General features: G+C 38.9%; 1 protein-coding gene and 1 long non-coding RNA gene across 2 annotated transcripts in view; both read left to right on the top strand.

The window, feature by feature from the left end:
- The first annotated feature begins 1,496 nt into the window (after nucleotides 1-1,496).
- On the top strand, nucleotides 1,497-25,160 carry LOC114016582 (uncharacterized). The gene is made up of 3 exons (XR_003561101.2): nucleotides 1,497-1,607; nucleotides 2,670-2,826; nucleotides 25,086-25,160. It is a non-coding gene; the product is annotated as an uncharacterized LOC114016582 (long non-coding RNA).
- A 700-nt stretch (nucleotides 25,161-25,860) lies between these two features.
- Nucleotides 25,861-27,911, top strand: part of KCNK2 (potassium two pore domain channel subfamily K member 2) — a 104,303-nt gene continuing 102,252 nt past the window's right edge. The window contains exon 1 of the mRNA XM_027809228.2: nucleotides 25,861-26,039. Within this exon, the coding sequence (XP_027665029.1) occupies nucleotides 26,006-26,039 (34 nt within the window). The 5' untranslated portion in view covers nucleotides 25,861-26,005. The remainder of the gene's footprint in view (nucleotides 26,040-27,911) is intronic.

Genomic DNA, 27,911 nt, shown 5'->3' on the forward strand with positions numbered 1-27,911 from the left:
GCTCTACAGGATTTCACAGAATCGTGGGTGGGAGAGGCGGGAAGGGCCCTCTGATGCCACCTGCTCCCACCCCCTGCTCAGGGCCATGTCCAGGTGGCTGGCGAATGTCACCAAGGATGGAGACTCCACTGGGCAGCCTGTGCCAGTGCTCTGTCACCCTCACAGGAAAATGTGATTCCCCACCTTCAGCGAGACCCTCCCGTGTTTCAGTTCGTGCCCACGGCCTTTGGTCCTGCCGCCGGGCTCCACCGAGCTGCGTTGACCCCGGCACCCTGAGACCCCGCTGCCCCCCCGCAGCCTGGGGCGGCCCGCGCGTCCCCTCACGACCCCCCCGGGCGGCGCGGGTGGCCCTCACCTGGCGGGCGGTGGGCAGCCCGCTCGGCTCCCGCGGCCCCAGACCCGCACAGCGGCGGCCGCCGGCCCGGGGGGATCCGCCTGGCAACCGCGGCTGCCCGGGGAGGAGCCGCAGGGCCGGGCCGCCGCTCCCCTTGCCCTCCCGGCCCGCCGCCGCGGCCGCCCTCCCCGCTGCCCCGCGGCCATCTCGCCCGCCCTGCCTCCCCCTCCCCTCCTTCCCCTCCGCAGCAGCGGCTTGACGGGTCATTTTGAAACCTATTTCAGCGGCTCCTATTTATAGCTCTCCCGTCTTATTTTTAGAGCCGTGGCTCTCAGGAGGGCCTGGGCGGCAAAGGCTGGCGAAGCGTGTGCTGCGGGCGGGCAGCCAGCGAGTGCATCACCCCGAGCGCTTTCAGAAACATGTATCAAAAGGTGAGCGATAAAATGTGTTGGCACATCAGAGCCAATACTCAGACCCTCAGCACGGGGCTGTGGCTGCAAGAGCGGCCGTGTGCCCACTGACACCAGGCCGTGGCCGGGACCCTCCGCGAGGCTCTGAGGTGCAGAAGGGCCGTGGTGACCAGGTGGGTGATACTGACTGTCCGCCTGGCCCGCTAGCACGGAGCGCTCCCCAGCCACGTGCTGCTTCGAAGGTACTGTAAAAAATAACATCTTGGAAGCAATAATTCTCCCCACACATTTAATGTTAAGAGTGAGTAAAGAGTTGGTAGAAAAACATCTTTCTGTGCTGTCACTAACACACTACTGGTGGAGATGAACAATTGACGTGTATGTATCAGTCATAAAAGTGCTTAGTTATCGCTATCCAATATTTAACATTATCTTGGAAACAGGTATTATTGTAGGAGTTCATTAGCTTTTTTGAGGACATGCATTCACCCTGAATGGTACGTCCTCCCTTTCCTTGGTATGTTAAATTCACATTAAACTTAAAGGGAGCTGCACGTGCGTAATGAACCAGTGTATAGCCCAGGGCACGCACATTCCATCACCGGCGTCCATTACCCACACTAAGTGACCAGAGGATAAATTAGACTTCATGTGAGCACTATGATATTTTCTGCAGTTCTTTAAAAATGTTCATCCAGACCTCTTTGTCTCCTGCCTTTCAGATTATGCAGCTCCAAAAGAAGCTGTTAAGAAGCTGCGTTACAGAGCAGAACGGGAACTGAGGAGCCCGCAGTGGAAGAGTTACAAGCCACAGTGTCAGGCAAGAAGGCTATACCATAGGCAAATCAGCTGCATAGGCTCAGGTAATTTTGAAACAAATCCTTCATGGGATTATTAGCACGGATTAAATCTAGCTTTCTCAGAGTCCAGGCAGTCTTTTAGCACTTCACCTGAAGGAATGTTTTAATTGACTGCTAGTTATTTTATACTCTTATTGAGTGTGCCCTAACCACTCCAAAGGAACATCTTTGTTTTAGCTAGTAAGTTTCACCTGCTGTAGAGCAAGAGATAAGGAAGGACATTCCGAGTAAAACATGCTGATCATTGGTGCTCCTTGTGTATAGGTAAATAAATTTAAACATCAATACCATGCTCTGGAAAATAGTATAAGTTGCAGAACACAAGTTGTAACACTGTCTTGCTGTCAGTATTAAGCAGAGACACTGCTGTTCAGAGCCATCACAGTGACATCCCCTCTCTAAACTCTGTTTTGAGCCTAAGCAGCATATAGGGCAAGAATGTATCTAGAATAAAACCATGGTTATACAGGAAGGAGATTTAACTTCCAGCTTGAGAAAATTGTGTTTAATGTTTCCAGCCACTTCAAAATAAAATATGCCCAGGTGGCAAGTGGAAGGCAGGCTTTCTTTCCCTAAAAGTCTTCAAATTAAATCAAGCAACAAAACATTTTTATCTTCTAGCTTCATGTCTTCTAGCAGATCTCTACAGGTGATAAATGTTCTGAAGGGCAAGCTAAGCTTTAAATTTCCCCTAGGCAGTTAATTTGCATACAAATAACTGACTAGTCCTTTAATTATCCCATAGTTCTGTTGATGATAGACAAAAGCTGTAGCTCATACTCCCTCAGTTATCTTGACATAGCAAGAATAACAAGTAACTCAAAAACGCAGTATTTTGATTACTGAAGTCAGCGCACGCATGTCCAAATTCACACAGGGAACAGATGTAGTAAGTAAGAAGATACCATTTATACACGGTTGCTCTTTGGGGTTGGACTGTGCTTAAGAGAAAGTTGCGTAGATTATAAACCTGCAATCAAGAAAAGTTGCTCTTATTGTGCTGATTCTTTTAGAACCAAGACAAGGCTTTTACATCCTTTTAAACACCCCCTTTTCTCCTATCAGTCATTGTTTTGACTGAAGACAAGGAAAACCAACACAAACACCTTATGCAGAAGATATAGAGCTATTTTGAAGAGCTTCCTTTACAAATGCTCCTCTTGGGACCCAGTCTCTTACATAGAGTGGATCTCTTGTCTGAACCATCCTTCTCTGTGAACAGGTAAGTTCTGATGCTTTTATTGCCTTTTACTCATAACAGGCAGGTTTCTAGCTTGTATTTAATTAATGTCTCTTATAGTGGTACTCTTGAAAAGGGAATACAAAAAATGTTTGTTGAAAGCAAACTATTACAGAAATTCAGAATGTTGAAGAATAAGCAAGAGGTAAAGGAGGTCAAACAGAAAATTTCTAGTTATCCTCATAAAGACAGAAAAGCTGTCTGCTGTTTTCATCCTTTGCTTTCCTTTGACTTAGCAGCTTCTTTTGATGCTGGCTGTGATAGAGTTTTGCTTACAGACCTGCTCTTGTATAACTCAGTAGTAAAAATTTTTTAAGACCCTACTCTGTAGGAATAAGGCAATGTCAGTCTTATTGCATACGTAGGTTCTGATCTGATGTGTTTCTGAGCAATATTAGTCTCATACCTGAAGAAATACAATTCTTTCAAAGTGATTTGACCAAAATTATACTCAGTGTTTGGGTTTGCAAATGTTGTTCAAGATTTAAGCAACTTTAAACTTGAATATTGTGACATTCCGGTTATGTTGTTATTTTCACTTTTTCTGGTACAACTTGGTCAGGAGACAACACATGAAGAAGCAACAAAAAATATCAGTCATCTGGTTCTGTAACCTTTACTCAAGTGGGTAATAGTACTGAGTTTGGGGGGACTGCTACTGCCATAGGGACCACACTGATGGGAAGTTATTTGGTTTTTAAAGATTTAATTCATTAGTAAAATACAAGGAAGATGCATAAAAATTCGGTGTTGGACTTCTCAAGAGGTACAGCAACTAAACAAACAGTTGAATGATCTAGCAGCAGCAGGAGACCTGCTAATGCAAATACTTAGTGGAGTGACTCATAAAAACAAGCTGAAAGAAAAACATTAACCAGCTTGCCCTTTCTTCCTCCATCCCTCTCTCTCCCCCCGCCTCTCTCTCCCTCTCCTCCCCTCTACTTCTCTCTCACCCATCCTCTATCTTAAAAGCACAAGCAGATCAATACCAGGGATTTTTCCCCTGCTTGCATATGGTGCATCCAAACGAATTGGTAAAAGAGGCAAAAGAGAGATGCTATTCCATTTTAAATCCCAAACTCATCTGTGACAGTCTCCCTGTTGCAGAATTATTGAAAGGAAAGACGTGTAAAGTGCTTCTCTAGCTGCCTTACAACATTCTTTAGTCACCATCTTGGTGACTAGGGCTACTCCAACCACGGCAGACAATGCTGTAGTAAAAACAAACATCAAGACTAAGACTTCAAATGTAGTTGTGCTGCAAAAACTCCTTAGAGGCTTTGGAGCCTAATTTTCAGAATTATAAATGTCAGAAATAACTGAATTCTCCCAGCCTTTGCCAATCTTCATATATCTTTAGGGTTTCTGTATTAATTCATGTTATCCTTTGGTCCTTTGCTTGCTTTCCCTCTGTGTGTCTTTCAGGGGATGTTGTTATAAGCTGGGTGTACTGTAATGTGTTTGGAGTTTGCAGTTTTCTGTGGCTTTACTATTCTAAATTTTATTTCCAGGAAGCTGCAGTCACATGAGTTTAACCAACATACCTCTTACATTCTGAAGTAGTCGCATTAGCAAAGGATCACATTTGAATCAGTGTGAGATTCAAACTATTAGGTGAAAGCTACAGTACAGGAATTGAAAAGTATCACTTAGGGAGGAGGTCATCCTCTTAAGAGCATCTCTAATGCACAAGTTTTACTTCTTTAGAGAACATACCAACTGCCAATGCTTACACTGCCCTGTGAACATTAGTGGAGATCGTGCATCTTGCAAGTTCAAGCACAACATAAAGACTGCACAATTAAGCTGCTGCTGAGATTATTTCCATCATCTTCTTTTTTACATGCAACATACAAAATCTGCATTCTCACTCCTAACCAAGCTAAACTGATGGGTACTTATAAATATACTTACATCTGCTCATTTTTCTCCAGAGTACATCTTAATGGCACAGTTATAAGTTGTCTTGTTGCTGAAATTTTAAAAGTAAAATCTATCCCTTCTGTTTCTCATCTAATATATAAATAGCTTGATTTGATTCTTGGAAACCTTTAATTTCTGGCTGCAATAAACTGGTAGAGGAACATGTTTCTAAAATACATGTTTCCAACCACTGGAAGGAAGTCTGTCTTACTAATATCTTTATCATTAATTTGCAGTAATGATCCAGAAACTCAAACCAGCAGGAAGGATAAAAATATAGAGGCAAGCCTTAAATAGCTTGTTGACAGAGAAGCTTTAGAAAGAAATTTAACCTCAGTCTCAGCTACAGTGACCACTTGCCACTTTCTTTTTATATGGCATTATATTCTGTGCTATTTACTGTTCTGTCATGCATCTGTAAAGCAGATACTGTCCCTCAGTCCTTCATAGGAAAACTACATGACTGAATGCAACTCTGTAACAGAAAGCAGGATTTGGGAATTGGTGCAAAAATTCTGTTCTTTAAGCCATGTTTGGAGGTACACTATCAGTACCTTTACTCATGACATGGACTTCATAAGCAGGGCTGGTGGATTCTACAGGTCCTGAAGTCATAAAGGTAATTAGGCATTACATTTATAAAGTACCTCAACCTAGATGAACCCGTCCACCAGCCATATGGATCACTGCAATAATTTAGTCTCTGCAGTGGCACTTGATACAAGTTTGCAGTCTGATAAAGGAGACTTCATGTGACTCTTCAGGCCAGTTGTCAATCTGGGCTTGGAGCAGAGGATTTAACATTCCCTGAGACCCTCCTGAGCATTGCTCTTCTGTGTTCACTGCAGAAGATACATCTGCACAGCTAAGGAAAGGATTGATATAGATTCAGCCTTTCTTTAGAGAAAGGCAAGATCAAGCATGGGTTTGCAGATTGAGCTTCACCTTTCCAAAATGAGATCCATGACCCAGGGATTCCAAACCCTTCACATTCAAAGGAAGTGATCAGCTTAGATCCTGATGCACATCTGTGGGATTTAATCCATAGTATTGACAACTCAAATTATTACTGTCATTGTTAGTAATGCAATTATTTCATTAACAAGTTTAAAAATAATTAGCAGAATCTATTTTATAATGTTTTCAACAAATCTCAACCTGGATGCAGATGGACGATCCCTGATGAAGTGCAGGGATATCTTTTGAAGTGTTCAATTTGCGTTACAAGAGCACATTCCATGGCATTGCCATGTCATGTGTTACCTTGGCTGTAACATTATGTTGCCTAAATCTCTATGAAAGCCTTGTTCACTGCATTGTGCAAGAGACCTGGTGATTGCTTCCCAGCAGTGATGAGAATGAGTTATGAGCCTCTCTGCCTCTTCCTAAAATAACAGGGAATGAATTTCATGTGGGCAAACACTTGACTCATTCTTCTTGGAACTGATAGCTTACCACACAGGACTTGGAGGCTGCTCAGTGAACCAGTCCATGGTTCACAGGAAGAAGAAGCCTCCAGAGGAGCTCAGACACTCAAAGAATAACATTCTTAGCCAAAAATAACCCTGAACACTGAAAACAAATTGGAAAAAAAAGAAGTTGATTTACTTGTAAATCTGTTGCAGCAACATGTACCTCCAGACATGTCTGAGATGAATGGTACATCCATCTCTGTCTCTTCACTGTTCTGTTTCCAAGTAAGGCTTCTTCCCAACCATACGAGTGCTACATATGATATGCATGGCTTATGATCATGAATCACATGAGCTATGTCAGCTGCTGCTGGTGAAGACCCTGATGCAAGATGTGAAGGTAAGAATGGCTGCCCTAGGGCAATTGCAATGATACAATGATATCTGCAGAGGGACTGTGAAAAGCAGGAGAGCTTAGGAAAGACCAGAACTGTAACAATGGCATTGTGAGAAAGGGACAGTCCCACATGTGATGCTGTATAAGGAGGATGGGTAGGGATCATTCTTGGCATATCCCAAATGAATATGTAAAGGGTGCAGTGCAGCATGTTGTGTTGTGGGTCAGCACTGGTTTCTATGGATATGTGTGCAGATGGGTGTGGGGGTGAGGTGCATTCAGGATAGTAGGAGCAATACATCTCTCCTACCTGTTCACACACGCTGGTGAACTGGAAATCACCTTTTCTCACATATCCTCCACAGATGCTATATGTTTTTCCCTCAGTTCTGTAGCTGACTGTGGGGAATGGTATGGCCAAGTGTACGCTATGTTTTTGAATCTGTGTGTTTCGTCTTGACTGACAGACTTTCTGCAGACTCTTTGGCACAAAGTAGAAAATGGCTCACTGACAGCAGAAGGAATATGTCCTTCTTGGAGACGAGAATCCTTCCTTGGATGAAGGAGCTGCTGTGTACTGCCAGCTAGCATTCTTGCTGATTGTTAAGTTTCCAAATTAAAAAAATGATTTAATTCTACATGAGGCAATATGTGCTATGAGATGCTGCTGTAGCATGAAGCTTCATAGACTATTGCATAGATAGGAAACCAAAAACACACCTACCCACACAGCTTTTTCCTTCCTTTGTGTTGCCTTCCCTACGCCCTGTGCAGCCACTCCTCCTTGGCAGTGATAAAACATTCTTTCCTTGCTCACAATTTTAAATAAGGGGATAAAGAGTGATGAGCCTGCCAAGAGCAAGGCAAAGGGTCAGGAACTGCTAGGTGGTAGTGGGAAGTAAAGGAGAAGAACTTATCACTCCCCGAAGTCATTCCTGTGCTTCTGAAAATATGTAATTCCAGTACTGATACCACAGAAAGAATAATCTTTCCCATCCCTGGGAAAATTTCAGGAATCCCTCCTCCAAGAAGTACACTTAGCATCCTCGTTTGTGTGCTGAAAAATCAGCCTTCATTCCAGAGATGGCATGGGTCTCCAAGGAAAGAATAACATTTCTGTTCCAGAGTATTAGTGGCCTGAGGCTGATCTCTGTAAACTGTCTACAACTGAGGCTTCTCTGCACTGGGAAATGACATTCATGTTGGAACAGGAATGCAGGAAATTAATGTGGTAACAAACACAGTGCTAAACACAACTGCCTATATTTGGAGTTGGGCTTTTGTTTGTGCTAAACCCTGCTTACCTACACAGGAAGCTATAAAGGGATCCTGAAGTGAATTAGAGGCTTTTAACAAGATATGGAATACCCCACCTTGAAAGACACATTTAAATGCAATTTACTGGTTTAAACAGAGTGGGAAACAAGTAATTCAAAGGAAGCTGTTGTCGTTATCTTAATTTGTCATGCCAAATTCATGCTGAGGTTGAGTTTGTACTTGATAACAGAGATAAGCAAAAATGAAAACCCGTATCGGCATCTTTATAATATGAGGGATCTTATTTTTTATTAATCTGTTAAACATGTTTAGCATGGTTATGTTTACCTGAAGACATTAGTGTCAAAACCCCTATGAAACATCTAACGCTATTTGCCTATTCTTGTGGAGGGTCAAGAGGGGTCACTTAAAAATGGCAGGTGCAGATTGACATGGAAATCCCATTTGCTAAATGTCTTTAAGGAACACACTGCCTCTGTTCTATCCAGCTGCTGGTTTTGTTAGGACCTGTGCATCACTAGGAATGCTTCCTGTTATAACACATTATCTTTGAACAAAAATGTGTTGCATTTTACTTCTCGGAGAACTGGGATATGTAAGTACCTGTAATGGGTTTGAACAAATCATAGTAAGACTAGAAATGTTAGACCATAACTGCTTAATCCTGCAGTTATTTTATTAATTTTTCTTTGTTATTGATGTAGTAACTAATTGAAATGTTAATCTAGGTTATTTGTTAAGGTATTATGCCTACTTTATATTCAATTCATGTTCCAGTACTGCAGGTTAAAGATGGATTCGCTATTAGAAAAATATGAAATTCTTGGATCTCAGCGGTTTTGACTTAAGGGATTGAGTTGTGTTAATTGTACTTGTCTACCCACAGGGTGTAGAGATGATCAAAAGGTTGGCAAGCCTTATATGACTGATATTGTTGCATGTGAACAATAGATTTGCAAAAGCAGAAATTTCTCCAGAAGTTAGCCTATGGGGTAACTACTTCAGCGGGCTGTGCAGCACAGGTGTAATAAAACTAGTGACGGTGTGACCTTGGGGAGTCACTATACTTGATACTTTCTGCTTCAGATCGTAGGTGCTTTTTGTTGAGCTTGGATAGAGTTACAGGAAATACTTTCAAAATGGTATACGTAGTACAAGGTGGAAGATACTGCTGTTATTTTAATTCTGTTTTCATGCAGCATAGAAAGTGAGATAGTGTTTTGGATATTGTCCTGAGAAGAGAAGCCAGGAAATTATTTTTTAAAATCCTGATACTGACATTTAGGCAAAGCCAGAAAGAATGAGGCAGCTCCTGAGGCACAGTTACACCACTTTTGCTAGAGGATCGCTAAATTATCCCTAGTTACTCTATTTTCAAAGTGCAGATACAATGCTTATATTATGAAGGTTAACTACATAGTGTATGACAGATTGCTTTGAAGACTGAGTATTGAAGAAATTGCATACTTTTAAATAGGGCTCTATATTTAATAACTTACCAGATAGCTGGCTCCTGCTCCCTCTGTCTTGCAGCAGGTTTGCAATCTGTTTTAATGACAGTAGGATGACCTCCAGAGTTTCTATAATTTTCATCTACATTTTATTTGAAGACTGCAATGCCTAATCTAAATGACTTTTTGTGTTGTCTCCAACCCCAGTTCCACGTAACATTTAGAAAAGTCCAGTGATAATTCAGGAGACAAAAAAAGCTCCTTAGGCCCTAAGATCCTTTAGCATTTTAGATATTTGATCATGTATCTAAATTCCAACATTGTGTCAGATTCACTTTTTCTCTACTTTTATAGCTCTTCATCCACTATTTAAAAAGAAAGCCAGTTGTTCTGTCAGCTGAATACTTCAGTATGTGAATGTGATGAAAGTGAAATCATGACAAGTAAATAGCATAGAAACAGCTTAGTTGTACAATTGTGCACATTTTAGGAGAATAAAACGTGTGCTCACTTACTGTATTTGGACAGGAGAGAACTATTGTTTTGTAAGAATAATTTCCCAGCTACGGGAAAATAAATTTTAAATTCCTGGCACTTCTCTTCATCTGAAAATTCAGGGGAATTTAGAGCTGCATGTGCAATTTGTGGCTTAAACCCATCTCTGAAGAAAGTAGAAGTGTTGATGGAATAAGTCAGGGTAAAACAGTGACAGGTAACTGTGTTGTGGTAGACCTGTAAGGGTCTGCCAAGAGACATGATTTTTGCTTACTCTGTTCCATGTACTGAGCTGAACCTTTAGTCTGAGCAAATGTGAAAGTTTTCAGGAGCTGCATCCTTTCCCCTCTGTGTATGGGAATAGGCTATGCGGTATGCCACTTTTTCGCATCCTTGATCTGACAGCTTCACATCAGGAGTGGTGGACCGTGATGGTGACCTCAGCTGATGCTGAGCCCCTGGTCTTCTCTCATTGGCACTCTGGGCAAGTTGTAGCTCTCACTTACTTTTGTCTAGTCCCCTAGCTTATTCCAGACAGCACAGTTGCACTTTGGCTTTTCACTCTTGTGCAAGAGCTTCTCTCACGCTTCAGGTGTTGGGAAAATCAAGAGAGTACATGGACCAGGTTTCTTCATATGTCAGTGCCACATACAACATGTAGGCAGGATATTATGTGACCATATTCTTCTTCCTGATGGACACAGGGCTGTGTAGGACACTCCTCTCTTCCCCAATGCAGACATACAGATGCAGTCCAGTGGGAATGCCTCACTGTTGCTACAGTAAACTTCGAGGGCTACAGTAATACTTAAAGTTCAGGGTTGCTCAGATCCCTGGAAAAGAATTTGGTCTGTAATAAGTAAATTGTATTTGATTTAGAATCTGTTGTTTACTTTCATTTAAATCAACAAAAATGAAGGAGAAACAATTAAATATATTGCTTGCTAACTACATACAAGATGTATGTGTTCTATTACATCTCATTCTGTTATTTTTGTCCATTGGCTAATAAATATAATAAACATGCCCAACTTAAATACATTACTGCAGGATGCTAATATACTGAGGATATTGAATATAATAGTTGTCCTGGAGAAATTGTCCAACAGAACAAATAAAAAAATACATAAATAAGTTGATATGTTTTGATGTGATTATTCTGTCTTAAATTTCTAGGGACAACAAATATCACTCTGATTTCTTTGTCAGAAGTCCTAAATAGCAAGATAGAGGAACAAAGGGTGATCACCAGAGTCACTGACTTAGACCATTTGTAGTGAATTTTGCTCATTTATTTTAAATAGTTGATTTTTTGGCATATGCTTACTTGAGGGACTCTTTCCTAAGAGTCCTAATGAGTAATACGTTTGTGTTTTACAGAGGTACTTAAGAACAGAATTTATCTGACCTTGATCAAACTTTAGTTATCTGTTACTTGTCAGCAGGCTTCTTTTATTTTATGAAAAAAATATTTTATGAGGAGTATTTAATTCAAAGCAAGCCTGCTACACTTAATTTTCAGTAAAACAAAACAAAAAATAAATTCAGTGAGCTTTCCAGCACACAAAAATGTTGAATTAATTACTCAGCATTATTCTGTGTTCTTTGATAAAGGTTTCAGCACTGCAATTTATATCAGCAGGGTACCTGTCCAACATGATTTTCAGGGAGATTCCAACTGAGCCCTGCTGTGTAAAAGTATATACTTTAAATAGGTTCCTATTTTTGTATTGCTCAAGGGTTGAATGAAAAAATGAAATCAAGGTGCATGTGAAGGTCTATTTTTAGTTTTGCATATAGTGCATGAACTCTAGAGTAAGAGTGGAAATGCAGACCACAACCATGTATTTCTTGAAATAGCCCACAATTTAGTAGATACTGTTACTTTTATTTCTGCCTGAGCGATGCTCTGTGGATTTGTTCAGTAAATAAAAAAAACAGGATATTGATGATGATTTGAGCCTCCAGAGTCTTCACAGTCCTTGCAAGACCAGTGCAAGGAATCCTCTTACTCAGGGGTCCTCAAACTATGGCCCATGGGCCGGATACGGCCCCCCAGGTTCCTCAATCTGCCCCCCCGGTATTTACAGACACCCCCCTGCCCTCGTTGGGGGTGGTGGTGGGGAAACCAAGCACCCGCAGATGACTGCCTGCCACTTCATCCGCGCGCCAGCCTCCTGTTTAAAAAGTTTGAGGACCTCTGCAGTCTTACTGTTCCTGTCATTTTTCTATTATCAATTTTATCATTCATACCAAAGGAGTTTAATCAGAGCCTGTTATGCATATACATACAGCAGATAGCTCTGAAATTAGCTGCCTGAAATGCCAAGTTGTTTCTTGTAGGGAACAGCTCTAGTCTTGTTTGTGTTGATGATAACCCATGAACAGTTTTTCCTGAGTTTTCTGGTGGTTTTCCTTAAACTTGACAGGCTTAGTTGGATTTTGGGTTTTAGGCTGTCATCGTGTTCCATTTCCAAAATATGACTGGGAGAGACCTGTGCTGTAATCTCCATATAACTGCTGGATTTTTATATTTGGAATATAAAAAAACCCCACCATCATAACTGCAATACATCTAAAGGATGATCTATAGCTTTCTGCAAATTTATGCAGAAGTTCATAAATATTAGTCATTTTGAAGGCTGATACTCATTTTAATCCCAAAAATCCTCATGTGCCAAATAACTTTGTGGCTCCTTACCTGTATACTTGTATTGGTAAAAATTATTTGTATCACACATGCTTGCAAAGCTGTGTACATGAGTCCTTGTATGAAGCCTCATATCACTTTTAAGTTTACTGCTTGAAGGATGTGCATCAAAGCATTTTGTGCATCATTAGCTTGTTCCTTACCAGACGACATGGTACCCACACAAATATTACCATCTGGTAACTTCTGTTTAAAGCAGCTGTTGTCAGAGTGTTCCAGAATTTTAATCAGTATCTAGATTTCTAAATGGCAAAGCCAAGATACCTTTGATCTTATTGCAAATAGAAGAGCTTCTTACAGTACAGGGCTGTGCTACAGTGCGCTGATCACCTTGAACTGTATCCATGCACAAAAGGGCCATGTTCCAGATAAAAGTTCCTAGATGATAATTGACTTGTTTTAGGATAACTTTCCATGGGAACATCTGCAAGGTCATGTGGAGGGAAACAAGGAGTGGAGAGTGCAAGAGAACGAGAGTTGTCCACTAAATTGTGATGGTCCAGAAGTTGCTTGGGCGCTTGAGTTTTAAGGCAGGATGCAGCCGAAAGCACACTGATTTTATTTTGGGCCAATGCTTCTTATCAACCATGCATTGATAAAATCTGCTACTTTTAGGTTTTGTGATATCTGTGTCAGGTCACAGTTGCACACTGGAACAAGTTGGGCTAAAAAGAGATGAATCTGATATATAGCTTTGCAAATAGTAAAATCTAAAAGAACCAGTTCCCAATGTGTTTTTTTTTCACAGGGATTTATTTATCATTTTGGAAGGACACAGTAATGGAAAGATACTGATGAAAGAACTGGCAGGAATGGGTCTTCCATTGCTGACATGTAACAGGTGTGAAAATTTTATCCTTCATTTCCTTGAGTCAGCATAGTGTTTAAGTTTTTAGCTACAGGAGTGATTTAATAGGAATTTCTGTGTGTTACAGTAGCAAGGAATAGAATTGCCTTAGATACAGACATTGACTCGATAATTTTTACCAACACAAACGTGGATTTCTCTCCGAGGAACTCAGTATTGGTACCTTGTTCTCTGGTTAGTGGAGTTGTGCCATTGATGGAGCATATAACCATGACCAATAAGTTGTAACTATAGAAAACAACTTACGTGTTGCTGAAAATTACAGTTTCCTCTGGGAATTATTGGAGGAGAGAGAACTGGGGGACTTGTTGCTATAGCAGTAGGTAAAATGTAGCCCACTATAGATGAATAATATTGGCATAGGATTTCTATGAAACACAGCAGAATGCATGTAAGAAATCAGTGGGTACATTTAAAGAAGGATTAACACGGAAGAGCTCAAATGTCAGTTATCTATCATCTGATTTTATTTATTCCCCAAACGAAGAAACAAAACCCCATCCCCCTCCAAAATTCTGTAACATTTTATTTCCCTAAACCTTAAACACTTGTTCTTCTGTGCTGTTTTCGCATCGCCTTCTTATACTGGGCAAAGTTTGCATCCATATTTGCCATGTAGCCCTTAAAAAACACCAGTTACAAAGACTGGGGTACTCTACTAGAAACTGCAGGTACTAATGCCGTTTCTAGGCACTGTTCTTTGGGAGTGTTTTGCAGTCTGGGCACTGGTCTATACAGACATTAAAAAGAGTGAGAAGTGTTCTACTGTGATTCTTGTGTTCTGCAGATTCTCACAGCTATCCTTTCCTGTTGAATTCTTATGATTGAGTTTTTTCCACATTTGTGGCAGCTGAAGTTGTGTAGGCTTGATGTCTGCTTGTCCGATGGTATCTAGGAAATAGGTGGAGTGCTTGCAAAGACTGTATAGTTGCAGAGGGAACTTATATCGTTATTGGTGTCTTCTGCCATTGGGACATGTTTTCTGCTACTTGTAGTAATCTCCTTGCTCACTTCTGGTTAGGGTGGCTGAATACCCTTTCATCTGAAACTGTGCCACTTCTCCACGAGTGATTAAGGGACTGGATCTCAGTCCTAGGTTTTCACAGATATTGTCGCTGATTTGGTTCAGGTGAGAATAGAAGTTAATAGTCAGCCACATTTGCCCTGTGATAAATAGCTCCAGAGAAATAGCACAGGAGATTGATTTGGATGAATATGCTGAAACATAGACTATTTGAAGATACATACTGGGCATTCCACTTACTTATGTTTAATGTATATTATTTATTTTGTATGCCTATCAGTCCACGCAAGAGAGTGGGTTTCTGTAAAGCACTTTATTTTCCCTTTTCTCTGACTTAACCGAAGGCAGAGACACGCTCGAGGCACCCACACTCTTTTATGCATATCTACTGCTGTTCATCGATCAGGGAGCCACAGTCAGCTCATCAAGGCACTCTGCAACCTTTGTAATGTGCAGTTGCTGGTGATTTTTTTCCCCTTCCAGGGTATAATTGCTCAGTCCCTACTTTATCATAGATTTAATAAGATATTTTTCTCAGCCATTCAAGTGCTCTTGCTAAAGTACAATTATAGCAATTATATTAAGGAAGGTTATGAGCTGAAAAAATGTACAAAGCCTTATTTTGAAATGAGGTAGTATTAGCAACATGAAGCTTGGAACTTGACCAAGATAAAACAGATTAAAGAAGACCAATTTTTGGAAGACCGAGGTGTTTTTTCAAAATTGTAGAAGTGTTGAAAGAATTGGGAGTATCACAACAATGCTGATTTGGAACAGACAGAGGAATCAGATTGTTTTGCTCTCACACTTGAGTAAATCAAGAGATTCCAATTGAGCAAATATAATTCTGCCAACAGAAAACCAAATGTAAATAAGAGGAGAACTGACCTAGAGTATCTTATCCTTTGGAAAGCTCTAATGTACATGTCAAGTCTGACATTTTCTTTTTTCTGTATTGAAAAAACAAATATGCCTCCTGTTGGTTTATTTTTGTGCCCTCAACAACACAGGGAAGCATGTGACATGCCAAATGTCATTTCAGTATGAATTACGTATACGCATACATTCTGCTGGTACAGAAATCACAGCACTTTGCAATGGATTCTGCTGCCTCTTGCTCCTCCAGTTTGAACAGACTAGACTTCAGAAGAACTAGTCATCAGGAAAAAGGGAGCCTGCAAAGCCATGACATTTCATCAGTACCTGGCTTCTCTTAACAAAATTCTTGATAGGCAGAACATAAACAGCAAGATGTATCTTTCAAGAACCATTTTATATGACTGAGTTTTTAATGCTTGATGCACCAGGAGCAGTCTGCATTAGAAACAGACCATGATAGTAGCCTGATTTTATCAGATCTACTAGTGTAACATTTATATTTCTGCAGGTTTTATAGGAGATAGGGACTTTGTCTAATGTGATTCAAAGAGTCTTTGAATCACATTAGACTATTGACTGATCAAGTCAGATATCTTGCTTCCTACAGTGGCCTTGACCTAATACTTCACAGCTGCAATAGCAACTACTCCAAGGTGGCCAACTTAAAGACAGAAAGTAACTTCTGCCTGCGCCTATCACAGATTCAAGAATTTAAACAAACTATCCATAGTCATTGATTATTAACATGGTCTTAAAAACATAGCTCCAGATACTTCCTGTATTTATATACTTCTATATTGCAAAAAAATTAAATACAATTTTATAGAAAATTCCCTTTTTGTAAAAGCAGAGAGGCATCTATTGTCTTTGAACTGCAGGTTAGAAAAATGTTAAGTCCTCTTCTCCCCCTCTCTTCCGTAAGCAAGATAACAAGCTGTTAACTGAGTGCATCTCAAAAATGAGAGAAAGGGAAACTGCAGCCTGCTCTGCAAACACTACTGATGGAACTATTTCTGGTACTAAATTTTATTCAGTTGTAAATCTGTGTTGGCTTGAGCCCTCAGCCACCAGCTATGGATTTAATCAACGTTTGGAGCTGGATGAATAATTCAATTTGATCTATTTTCTTTCAGCACGCGAAATCCATCTTCAGGTTTCAGCTCTCATGTATTTATCCAGATACTACCTGAATCCTTTCAAAACTCTGCTTGTCTCCCTTCAAGATGATGGTTCCAATAACATGAGCGGGCTCTTAGTCCTGCAAAGTGTTCTGCTTAAACAAAAACAAATCAAAAATGCTGTGCAAGGGCAAACCTGCAAAATTCAGCCCTGATGTTTCAGTCTCTGGGTTAAAGGGATACATGGGTGACTTTCTAGCAAGGATGAAGTGAGTGGCACAGTTCCCATGTACTTGGAAAAGAGCATGGTTTCAGATTAGGTCCTAATTCCTGCATGTGAGAATGTAAAATTCAGACTTGCGAATGCTGTTTTTAAATGTGTTTTTCATGTTCAGCTTTATGAAATGTCTATTATTAGTTTAAAGAAAGAGAATGCAAAGGTGACTGATATTGTTGCATCGTAAATATTTTTATGAATTTTTATTCAAATCTGTTATATCAGTTTTATGCTGCAAAAACTTCAGGTTGGTCAGGTTGAAATATAACTTCCTTACATTAAAGAGGTCAAATTGAGTTTTCTGATTTGGATGACCTGACATAAAATACCAGATGACTCATTCCCCCTTCCTAAAAACATAACTTGACTGCTTAGATGCTATAGAAACTTTATGGAAAATACTGTAATTTAGTGTGGGGATGGTCATTTGTTTGCAAGTTTGGAACATCTTTGGTAGAGCAGCTGTTTTATAGCAGTCTTGTCCCTGGCTCTGGACTACATGACCATCCTGCATTTGATGGTCCTTGTATTTTGGATTTACTTTTTCTGGTTCTGTTAAACCTCCATCGCATTATGGGTTCAAGTTCATGTGCCTCATGTCTTTCATTCCCCATTAGACATCAGCAAAAGCCAAGGAACAATATCTAATACAACCTATTTACCTTCCATCCAGATCCCACTCTTTTCAGTGAACACTTTTAGCTACTGACATCAAGAAAACAAAATTATGTATTTTAAAAACAATGAAGGTGTGCCAGTAAATAGTGTTATGATGAAATAGGTATAATGGGGCTATATTGTGGGCAGCAGATTGATGCTCTTTATTAATTTTCATGCTTTTAGGTGCTTGTGTTTTTAATGCAAGGTAATAGGTACCATTTTATCTCATTGTTACATTTAGTGCCTTCAAGCGGATTTAGGAATATGTGTGATGATTTAGGTTTTTTGTTCTGGTAGTCTGGCAACCTTTGGATCAAATGGAGAAACAACATGTAAAATGACAGGCTGGTGAGAATGAAGGTCAGATAGATGTAGATTCAACATCAGGGTAAAGATATAGGCTAGAACTTGGAGACCAGTTTTTTTCTTGCCACTTGTGTTGTGACAGAGCTGCTGCAAATCTTTCCAGCAACGTGGGAAATCATATTTATTTCTGTTGAAAAAGTTACTGGTTGAGGCTAAGGCTAGAACTGGGTTAACTGCGCCTGTCCTGGTAATAGGTGACAGCAAGAAGATTTGGGTTGAGTTTGGTTATTTATGTTGCCCTCTAACATATTCCCCAATCCTCTCTGGGATAACTGCAACCATCTTCGCTTATAAAGGCTCTGGGTTAGACAAAAGGCATGAAAGCTTCTGCAGTTTTCCTGCCCTGCCCTGGTCCATGTAGTAGAGTGGAGTCCTTGAATTCATCCTTGCCTGCATTTCTTCCTTCCCATCCAAGTCTGATTGTTGATGGTCTTGAAATGTATGTCTATGTGGCACAGGAGTAGGAGGGCACCTCTCTATCCTTATAAGACCCTTTCTTGACTGGAACTAACGTGACAAGAAGAAGCAGGAACAAGATCTATTTTTTGTACGACTCTTCCCTCACCTGGTGAATTGGAGAAGAATAAATTCTCTCCTACCTCAGGTATACCAGTCAGTAGTGTCTCACTGTCTCCTTGTAGGAGGAAATCCAGGCTTTCAACAATCTATTTATAGAAACAAAATACCCATAAAAGCCTGGCTGTCTACAAGTCCCTGGAAGAACAATGCAGGTCACAGCAACTTTGAAGTACTTTGTCTTTTTGAGTAGTTTGGATACAGATTTAAGTAGATTCACCTTTTGGCAGTGATTCTCTATACTTTGTACAGAAATACCTGGAAATATTTCTGTTTAGTCCTTTTGCCTTCTGGGCAAAGATTATATTACATTTCAGATATGATCTGAAAATATCTAATGCCCTCTGTTTAAGTGCAATGGAGAACATTTTGATTTTCATGGATACTGAATGCTAGTATGGATTTAGCAGCTCAGTTCTTACTTATCTTTCAGATCATTAAATCTGACATATGTACTCCATGGAAAATAGAAGTAATTTTGTTCCTCATGATTATGAAAACATTAGAAAGGCTGAGGTACATCTGTCACAGCTGTCCATTAATGTAATTGTTATATTTCACAATAGGCAACTTGCAGGCTTGGATTTTCTTAACGCTGCTACTGAGAGAGCTACTAGTCTTGACCTTTCCAAAGAACTTCTTTCAGGTAAAGGCAGTCAGAGATGTTCATAGCACCCACACCATCTGGAATACACTGCCCAGCAGGACTAAAAGTGAAATGTTACTATTATACTACCTCTTGGCTCAACCCATTTGCGTGTTGATGTTTCTTGGGTAAGATTTCTCTCCTCTCTTATAATACCAATGCAGATTTGAGCCTTATGGCAGAAATGCTGAGTGGGTGGCAAGGATGTGAACAACTTATGAAGCCACTCTTGCTCCAGAGATACTATCCAAATGGCAGTCACTCATCAGCTTATTATCATTTCCTAATGTCACATTCCCATCATCAAGCAAAACAGCTTAACTGAATGTGAACAACATGTGGAAGATGTTTGAGTGTCTGGTGTCACCTATGTGATACATAAATATTTAACTAGCTTATGGGATATTGTTTTTCTAACACACAGCTCTGTTTTTCTAAGACACAGCAACTATCCATCTGCCTCAAGTATACAAAAGCACTCATATTTTCTAAAACTTGTGTGCTCTTGTATAATTGAAAAAAAAAGTTCTAGACACTTTCTGAAAAGGGACAGTCAATAACTCCATTTTCATGCTAGGGATATTGAGTTATAGTGTGTCTTTCCAGTGATAGCCTCACAGACTTGAAATTAATCCTATCTCTACAGACCTGCTGGGCGTAGCAAGTTGCTGCAGATCTAGCTGCAGACAGCATCCATCTCATTCTGTTCCTCCTGGAGGAACAGAATCCAGTTCTTAAAATCCCTCCTTGGCTGGTCTGAAGTTGGCAGTTTGCAAGCATGTATGAAGAGATCAGCTGCTTAAGGAAAGGCCGTTTCTGTGTTCTTTGGAGAAGAATGAGCTTATAAGAAAAAACGAGTGCAGTAAACAGCTGAAAGCTGATGTGCTAGACTAAAACAGGGCAGAATAAGATTGTTGGTGTCCCAAATTTCTCCCTTTTCATGCTCCATTCTCTCCTTCAAATTGGCAGCTGTTTTCAGGAATGAGCACTCATTCCTTCGCCTAACTGTTGGCTAAGAGGCCATTTCTAAGACTGATGGAATATCATTCAAGACTAGAGTGCTTTCCTTAGAGACACAAGTTGTCATACTCCTATCCTTTCCCCTAAACCTCAAATACATCTGTATGCCACACTTTCTTGTAAAATGGCCGTAACAGTTCGTGTTTCCTTCCCAAACCTTTTTATGGCCATAGCCCTAATGTTATTTTAGCGCCAGCTTCATGACTGCCAGCATACTTACCTCACAGTTACGTAGATTTTCCATGGAGACATAGGGCGTCTTATTCTTGGGGGGGAACTCCAGTTTAGCAAGTAAGACTGTGTTAAAACTGAAACTATGTTAATTGCATAGTCTATCTTATTACCTTAGGCTTCAACCTTCTCTGAGTCTTCTGTTGTTTTTCTTTTTCCCTTGTGAAGTAGTGAATCTGTACTTTCCTTTGTTTTTGACTTAACTTTGAAGTATGAATAGAACCTTTTCTTGGTTGCTTTTTTTTTTTTAATCATTGCTTTTAAAGCTCATTTTGCCTTTCAGCCTTTCTAACTCTGTTATGGCATTCTTGTGCTATTCCTTCATATTCATCCTTAGTCCTGTGGCCTTTTCACACTTTTTATATGAGTCCTCATCTTAAATATTACTGAACAGAAATTTTATGAAGAATTGTGACAAATTATTTAATGTATTTTGTAACTTTTATAAGTACATAATTCTGGATATCCTTCTACATAAAAAGTAGTCACATAAATATTCGATCATTTTGATCTTGTAAATTCTTGTCACACTGACTGAAAAGGATTTTCTCTTCAGTTTTGAGTTCATCACCATTTACTTTCACTGCAGCTGTGGTTATGTGTCAATGTAGTGTGATGTTCCTATTGTATAAGAATGCTTTTTGTGCCAACATGTATACACAGATGTCCGTGCCTTTAAAAATATAATTTTGCATCTGAAATCCACAATTCCGTTCCTGTGGATCTGTTTCCCATTTCTTAGATGAAAACAAGTCAATGGTGCCACTAGTACAGTTATGCCTGTGGTGCTGTTGAAGGTACATACATCAAAACTTTTACCTTCCAATGGTATCAGTAGATCAGCATCTTGGAGTTATTGCATGACTTTTCTGTAATTGATATGTAAGTCAGGGACTGAAATATAAAGCAGGAGCAGTTTTATCTCTAATTCTTCCAGTGCTGGCGCAGTTAAGGTACCTTATTTTGCCCAAGTATTTGTACCCGTGGAATAGAAGAGAGTCTATACTACCTTAGCAAAATGATATGAGATTGAATAGAAAGGCATTATGGAACCTGTAAAGAATACAAAGGATTGGTTAGATAGGATTCATATGTCTTTGAAAGGAGATGGATTTTTGTTTAGAAAAACAGTTTATATTTCTAACACTTAGGAGTTGTATGTGGGAATTTTCCAATCTGCTTCTTTGCCATTGATTTCAAAAGGAATGGAATTAATCTGACAAGATTTTATAAGAAAAATGCTCACTTTGAATATTTTGCTAATGACATAACAAGGTCAGTCTTTCAGTTGTGCACTTTTTATTTATCCCTATAAATGCCATATCTGATATATAAATATATAAAACATTACACTTCTAGGAAAGTTACATCTTCACAAGGCAAGAGAGTTAATATTTTTGTCTAAATAAGGAAAACATTTGGTGTTTAAATAAAGACAGCCACAGGTTCAGCCAAAAAGTGTACTACTGTTTTATTTACCCAAGTTCATTTAGGGCTTGCTTGCTGAAATGCTAAATTTGCCTCTATATTTCATTGATTAGCAGGTTTACAGCCCACCTATAGGACTATTTCCAGGCGTTGCATCTGAGAACTGATAGCTAGAAGACAAGAGGTAGCAAAAAACAGCTTACTGAAAGCTGATTCACTGCAATATGTGAACGCTCCTTACTCTTGTTTCAGGACAGTTAGGCAATTCAGTTAAAATCAACTGCAGCAATTCCTGAAACTCACCTGTCTGTGTTGTAGCAGGAAAAGGGCATACCTTCAGGTGCCAGGGAGAGAGGTTTTAGGAAGATGTTGAGGACTGATTATTGGGGTTTTTGTCCTCTGGAACAGACTGTGAGTGCTCATGGGATGAAACTTTGAGCAAGCAACTTTTGCCATGTGCTTAGGTGCCAAGCCTGCAGGAGCTCGCAGCCTGCATGGGCAAGCACCCCCTTGCCCTCGGGGCACCTTTGTCCCAGTGCGCTGGCTCCGAACCTGGGCCATGTTTGGAGTTGGCCCATTTTCTCAGATACTGGGAATTAAGGCCAGTTACTCCAGATGAGGAAGTAAGTGAATGTCTTTAGCCTAGCATTTATAGTAACTGGCCTGTGTTAATTGTCTTATGACAAGCGTTTCCGGCTCATCTTTTTGGTAGTTTTCCATGCCTTAGGTGTGAGACAAGCATCTGAACTTTGTTGAGCTTTGGAAACAGGAAAGTCTTTTATTACCTTCTTCAAAGAAGGGCAATTTGTGTAATATGTTTTATTTGTTACAAAATGTCAATAGTTTTATGTCTGATGGTAGAAGGCCAAAAAAGTATTTGAAACTGAATGTTTTCTTGTGTTGTCTTCTATCAGCTGGTATAGCACAGTGAAAGGTTGTCTGATATGTTAGGGAAAATGCTTCTGGGGTCTATTCCAAGGTTAGGCATATATTGCTACTGTGCTTAAAAGCGTCAATTACTATGCATATGCATTGCGTGTGAGTGAGAGATGTGTTTGTGGTACGCCAGTCAAAACATTGTATTTTCGTGTTCTAAAATTCCATCAGAAAGAGAAACTTGGAATTGATTCATGGAGTTTTTGATGGAAAAGGAGAAAGAGGTAAAGCAATTCTGAGAGTTTAAGAATATTCTTGAACTCTATTGAAATGAATAATTCGGGCTTTTTGGGGAATTATTCACAACTGGAAATCAAATCAACACAGGGAAAAAACTACATATAAATGGAAAAAATATGGTATTAAGCAAAAAATTATTCCCAAGCCATTTCATAAAGCAGATATACTTATGGAACTAATTATTGTTGTTTTTTTGTTTTGTTTTTTTTTTTTAAATCTATAATATCCCTATCTGACATGAAGACCTTCTGGGCCATTTGATATAAGTATTCTACAGCAGAGATTAAAGAGATCCTGAAAAAACATTTTTGGGGACAGGGTTGGAGAGAGAAAGCTAGGCAAAAGAAAAGAAGGAAATAGTAATGACAAAATGGAAGTGAATCTAAGATCTAATAGCTGTAATATTTTTTCAGTTCCTAGAAAATCCAAATGACTACAGTTGAAGATTGTGAGAGACATAGCAGAGTTATAGCTGCATAGTCTTGGACTGCAAATGAGATTTGCATTATTTTATCAAAGAAAAGATAATTTGATCTGCCCTAATTCTCAGGGGACAACCCACCCGAGTTCCCATTCCCCTAGGAATTCCAGGAAAACCTGTTAATTAGTCTCTGATTCATAGAGGCTGACTCTTCCCCTACTCTGGATTTACACTCGAAGATTTTAATTAACAGACTTATATTAAATGAACGCATTTCATACATTCCTAATTATTGTCAGTACCAAAGTGCAGACACACTAGATTTACAGAGAGTTGTGGCAATTGCTCATAGAAACGAGTTACACAACTTGCAGAAATGAGAAAGGAGAACAGGCAATTTGTGTGCTTGTGTAATAGCCAAATGATCAAAAATGGCCTAAGTAAAAAGAATTGATCATCTGAAAGCATTTTTGTAGACATGCACACCAGGAAAATTTTTTGCCTGTAGAAAAAAAGCCAAGCAATCAAAACAGAATTAGAGCAGAAACACAGGCTACGTGGAAAATCTCTCTCGATAATTTATGCTGTCAGGTCACCGTGTCAGACTTGCTTTGACCATCTTTGATGCTTCTTTTAGTTCAAGAACATCTTACTTATTTTTGACCTAAAATTCAAGGGGCTTGGTTTTCTGTAGGATTTATTTTTGTTGATTCTTAGGTGGCAGCATTTACATGTTTGTTTTCACAGAGAGAGAGAAAGCTGTTACTGTAAGCAGTTGCTTACAGAGTAGCTGGAATCCTGTACTTAAAATGCACAAAAATAGAAAACATTCTCTGTTTTAAAGAACTCCTTGCACTAGTGACATATTAACAAATAATATGTAGCTCAGTCTTTCTTCAAGGCAGATTTTCCTTTAATTTGCATCTACATATTCATTATAGCTGTCAGGCTTTTGGTAAGTATAAAGTTTTTAAGTTGTTAAAAATACCACTATGATCTTATTTTATTTGGTCTTTGTGAACAACTCATATTTCCAGCTCTTCACTGCAAACAAAAAGGCAAAGAAATCAAAGAAAAAAATGTTCCAAAATATTTGTCTGACTTCAGACATCAGGGCTTTAAGCAAAACATTAACTATTTTAGACCTTCTGGTAGAAAGTTGTGAAGGTTAGGTATGCAAAACTATCAAAGTACCTATCACAGGGACTCATATATGGCACATCTCCCTATGAAAATTCCAAGAAATTACATCATATGACTGGACATGAGTACTATAATTGTTTTAATGTTATCACATATGGGTCTGTTTCCACAGTCTGGGCCCAGATTACTTAACCTGTAAAATTCAGGAAAAAAAGTTCCTTTTTAATTGAGTAAGAGTGAGAATGAGCTCTATGGAACACAGCTTTCATAAAAAGTTTTTTTTAGATAATTTTCTTTCTAGAGGAGTTCATCTATAGGCCATAAAAGAGTGGATTATAGTTAGCAGATTGGAAATCAAGCATGCACAAGTGTTTGGCTACAAGTTAAGTCCCCAAAGTCAAGGCAGATTTTCTTTTACTAATGATAATATTCCTTTGTGGATGCATATATTTACAAGTGGATTACAGAATGTTTAAGAGAGAGAGACAGAGTTACATTCATTCTCTTAACTCTCACCATATCTTCAAATATTTAAAATCATATATCATAAATTTTAGAATAAGGTTATATGACTGCCATATCACTAGATTACTTTAAATAGTATTCTTTGCTTTGTTAGGTGAGTGTTGTGATAATGACCTTTTCACAAATATTACAACTAACATCAGTTTTTCTGTGTAAGATTCCTATGTGATACGATTTCTAGAATATGGGGTAACTATGCTTTTTTTTTTTTTTTAAGGAATTTAATACAAATATAAACAATATGCCTCAAATTAATAACATCTGAACTTGGAAAATCTGTGAGCAACCGAAGGTAGGGAACTAAATATATCAGGGTCCTTTTTCAAAATTTATAATTGGGATAATCATAATACTGCAGCCCATGGTGGGGGTGGGGGGAAGAGTGGATGCAGGAGACATCAAGAATTAAATTTCTAAAAAAAGTTACGGAAAATAAAATCAAACTCTAAAGATTATGTTATTCCCTTCTCCTTTGTCCTAATCAATAACTATTGATACAGCTGAGAAAAGATGCTTAAAAGCCTGTTATGTGACTGCTACTTAGGAAATTCATAAATTGGAAGAGAAATTGTAGCAGTGTACATCTTACTCCTTTAAACAATGGAACATGTTTTCTATTTTGAGACACACCTGACTCTAAAACATACTGGGGATCTTTCATCAGAAATTAGATTGCATGCTGCATATGCATGTTTCATGTGAATGATGCTTAAGAAAGGAAGAATTAATGGGGACACTAATTTTCATTTATTCATTTATAGTAAAGAAGCTGTGGTCTTTTAAAACCTTCTGGAATATTTGAGATACAATTATTCAATCTTTTAAGGAACTCTGTAATTTTGTTTCAGGTTTCTAAGTGCTTCCTAACCTATTCAATCAGCTGCCCTTTGTAAAGTAGTATGAAAATGTAAAACATTATATAGATGCTATGTATCATAACTAGTAACTTACTAGTTTACTTTCATGTGTACATTGAGTATTTTGGACAGGACATACAGAGAGAGAACATACGTGTACTTCAGAAGAGAATATGTTATGAAGAAATGACTTCTTCAGAAGACTCCTTAAAGACAGCCATAAAGGAAATGGTTTATGTTAGAACAAAAGCATGGTGACTTCTGAATATTACATCACCAAATGAGGAACCCACAAGCAAGACATAATTTTTACTGTAAGTACCATTGCTATAGACAAATACTTACTTTAGTTAAACATTACGGTTTCTAACCATTTTTCATAACTTCAGGTGGTGCACTAGAATATAGAATTAGATTAATTTATTAATAATTAAATCAGAGAAAATGCTTCAATGACATATATATTTGTTCTAAAGAAAGGTGATTTATTTTAGTTAATGGCCTTCCTTGTGAAAGTTGATTTTGTAGTGAAGTCTACACAACACTTGTATGTATTGAACATCTGCTATATCTGAATGGCATAACATAGTTAAATTGCATTAGCTATCCAGTATGCTCTTACTGAGAATGCTTATTTGGGGAGTCCGAGATATCCTTAACTGCTCTGATCACAAATATTACTTGAATATGACGCATATTTGTTTACATATACCAGTGTGATTCTTAATTTGGAGTTTGGAGATTAAGAAATTGTTGACTAGAGTGATCTTTACCACCCAAAAAACACTTAAAACATGCTTTCACTTAAGCATGTTAGTCTGAGTAGTCCCCACTGCAGTCCGATATTGGAAGTCCTTATGTTTTTATTTCGTAATTATCATCAGGTATGTAAATTTTGACTGGAAAGTTTTCTCAGGCCCTGAGGAAAATCTTAGCCAAAATCTGAGAAAGAAAAAAAATAATCCTTTATTGCTTAGACCACATGAAAGAGGAAAACCTGTAGTCTCTCTCAGACTAACGACTTACACTACTAGGTTTCTGAAACAGAGATGAATCTTTTGAGCTATTCTGGGTTTAGAATATTTCCTTTGCTTTTGTGTTGGTTTTGTTCTGGTGCCATGTGTCACCATCCCATCCCCCCGCCCAGCCTCGCCAAAGGAAAGCTTTAGAAAATGTCTTCTTCCTTCCAATGTGATGTATCAGGGGTTTTTGTTTGTTAGCAGGAATTTTCTCCTTCTGCTTGGTTGTCTAGTCCTTGCTGAGCATAAGGGTAAACATAATCTTGAATAATTGTGTTGGATTGGGATGTGGAAAATTACTGACCTTTACTAGTGAGGAACTAGAAACAACTGAGGGCCAGTTCAGTTATGGGAATATGGAGATATGAAAGGTACTGAAGGGTACTCGGTCCTGCCTCCCGAAACTGCAGGTGCTGGTGACTGCATTGTGTTGTGCTTAAAAACAAGAGGTCAGCAAAAGCATTTGATGTGTCAGTAAAAAATATTTTATGTGACTAAGACCCTGACAAATTCCCCGAACAAAGAAAATTCTGGGAAGTCCTCAAATGGGCTATAAATAGGGGCTCTGAAAGATAGCAAATCAGAGAAAAAAAGAACTCAAGAAGAAACACCTCGAGAAATGCAGGATGACTACTTCGGTTCACATCTCTCTCTGACTGGTTATTGTATGTGAACTGGCTTTTCCTCCCTTATGCCTAAGGATGCTTCTCATAGTTACTTTCTGTAGGATTGAGAGACATGAGTATTGCTCATGAATATTTAAGCACTTAAAAGAATGATTGCATTTATTTGTGTATTTTTATTATTTTCAAAAAGAATAAATAAACTGGACAAATTAGTTTTTGATAGCTGTATCAACAGATCACTTGAAATGAAACCTTGGTCATAGACTTCTCCCTTGAGGAGACAAGTTACACAAGGTAGCTTGACACGGAGATAAACAACTTCTCACCTTCATAATAGAACCTTTAGTGCTGTGTAACAGAACTTTATTCTTTCAGTTCTGTTGTTTGCAGAGTTATGTTTCTCTTTTGTCTATTTTTTTTGTCTGTCTACTATTCAGCATTTCTGAAAGTGAACTAGAACTTACCTTTCTTTTAAATGCTTAATTATGCTGAAATGATGGCTTCCAAAATACTTAACCCTTTTTATTGAAGGACGACTTCT

Source organism: Falco cherrug, chromosome 13, assembly GCF_023634085.1.
Source record: "Falco cherrug isolate bFalChe1 chromosome 13, bFalChe1.pri, whole genome shotgun sequence".
NCBI lineage: Eukaryota > Metazoa > Chordata > Aves > Falconiformes > Falconidae > Falco > Falco cherrug.